Genomic DNA, 1,879 nt, shown 5'->3' with positions numbered 1-1,879 from the left:
GCCGGCCTGGCCACACAAAGCCAGCCTTGTCCCCGTCTGGCCGCCATCGCCGCAGCACTGGTTCAAAGAGAAGCCGCTCTCCACCTGGGCTGAAGTCCCAAGAGGGAAGACCGTGTCGGTGCCAAAGGCTGATTTTTGGCAGCTTTGGCCGCTCCCCTGGGCACCAGGCTTCAGTGATGCCGGGGCTGGGAACTGGGACCCCTGGGTGCAGGGCACCCCGCACGATCCCAGCTTCCTTTGGAAGAAATTAAAGCCTTGCTTCTAGCCCTAGTGTTTCCACAGAAAAGCGGGACGGCGCAAAGCGAAGTGCCACTGGGGAGGCTCAGCAGCGAGAGGAGGAGCAGGAGGATGCACAGGGACCCAATCGTCCCCGCAGAGGCAGGGCTATGCTTCGCCCCGGCCTTGCACTCTAGTTCCCCCTCCTGCTGTCACAGTCCCAATGTCCCAATGCCAACACAGGAAACTTGGGGCCAAAACTGGAGCTGCTGTCCTCAGTTACAATAAAAAGCCATGTTGGGGATGGGGCAGCCTGGGCACCTCAGCACAGCTCAGGTACCATCCAGTACCCGGGCCCCAGCCCCAGCCCCAGCCTGCCCCCTGGGACCCTCGGCCTCATGGTCCATGGGGCGAACCCCCCTCTGGGTGCCCAAGCCCCCAGGCTGGCAGGGACAGGCCTGGGGGAGCTGCTTTTAAAGCTCCACACTCCTTTCTCTTGCCAGGGGCACAAGGGGGCAGCTCCCGCCCTGGCTCGGCCACATGCCACCCTGCAGCCTAAGCCGCTCCACCGGCGTGGCTGGGGCTGGACACAGGGAGGCTCTCCCCAGCTCTCCTCCAGAGCCAGAATACTGAGGTCATGAGGAATGTGAGAAGAACAGAGTCCAGAGCAGCCCTGGCCAGCGCGACTTGATTTATCTCAGCCAGGCACGCTTCCCTCGAAGCTGCACACAGGCGATAAGCACCGAAGCTCGGGGCTAAGGCTGTTCCAAAGTTAAAGGGAAACCACTGAGCAAGCACACAGCTTCCTCTGCTGCCAGCGACCTGCCGGGATTCAGGCTCCTCACACGTCCGTCACACATCCCCATCACCTGTAGTGTCACCCACCAGTGCTGCAGGCTGGGTGCGGACAGGAGGTGTCCGGGGCTCCTCACACCGTCCCGGCCCCATCTCCTGCCCCAGGGCCGTATGGGACGGCCCATGCTCCATACCACCCACTGTCCCTGCGCCCACTCGCCCAGGCCACCTTGGCCATGCTGGGGCTGCTCATGGAGGAGCTGGATCCTGTGCGGGTGGGTGTGCCGGCACTGACCCAAGGAAGGAAAGGGAAATGCTTCGATCTTTTCAACAGCCTAATTTCAGGGTTGGGCTGTTATTTCTGGAGTTGTCGTCATCGTCAGCCCGGTTGGTCAGGAGGCTGCAGGGGCTGCTTGGGCTCTGCAGCCACTCCAGCACCTCGGGGACCTCCCCGAGCTCACACAACACCTGGACAACAGGCACATGCTCCGTAAGCAGATGTACTCACACAGGGATCAGCTCTACGTGCTCTACCTATAGCTCTATAGTGTTCCACTAGAAAACATCGACTCCTTGTCCTGCAGCCTCGCCACAGCTGCCCACCAGCACCTTCCACCAACACCTCCCCAGTTCCCCCATAGCTGGTGAAAATGGACAACACATGGGGTTGGCAACAAGCCCCGAAGGCCCAAGATCACCCTGCTGCGAGGAGGTACGTGGCCATGAAGTGGTTAAATTTACACCCAGGGCACACAGGCACAGTTGGGGTACGCCCACAGCCTCACAGCAGGGTACCCATGTGCGCGCAGGGAGGACCCCGAGCCCCCTATGCCCTCCAGCACCCCAGAGGGGCCTGCAGCAGCCTAGG

At 61.7% G+C, this 1,879-nt stretch overlaps 1 protein-coding gene across 1 annotated transcript in view; it reads left to right on the top strand.

The window, feature by feature from the left end:
* Positions 1-1,879, top strand: part of ANGPTL4 (angiopoietin-like 4) — a 46,058-nt gene that overhangs the window by 1,774 nt on the left and 42,405 nt on the right. Inside the window, exon 2 of the mRNA XM_009880618.1 lies at positions 1,177-1,286. Within this exon, the coding sequence (XP_009878920.1) occupies positions 1,177-1,286 (110 nt within the window). The remainder of the gene's footprint in view (positions 1-1,176; positions 1,287-1,879) is intronic.

This window comes from Charadrius vociferus, unplaced genomic scaffold (assembly GCF_000708025.1).
Source record: "Charadrius vociferus isolate BGI_N301 unplaced genomic scaffold, ASM70802v2 scaffold702, whole genome shotgun sequence".
NCBI lineage: Eukaryota > Metazoa > Chordata > Aves > Charadriiformes > Charadriidae > Charadrius > Charadrius vociferus.
Note: the sequence above shows the minus strand (reverse complement) of the source record. Positions and strands in the feature narration are given on the sequence as shown.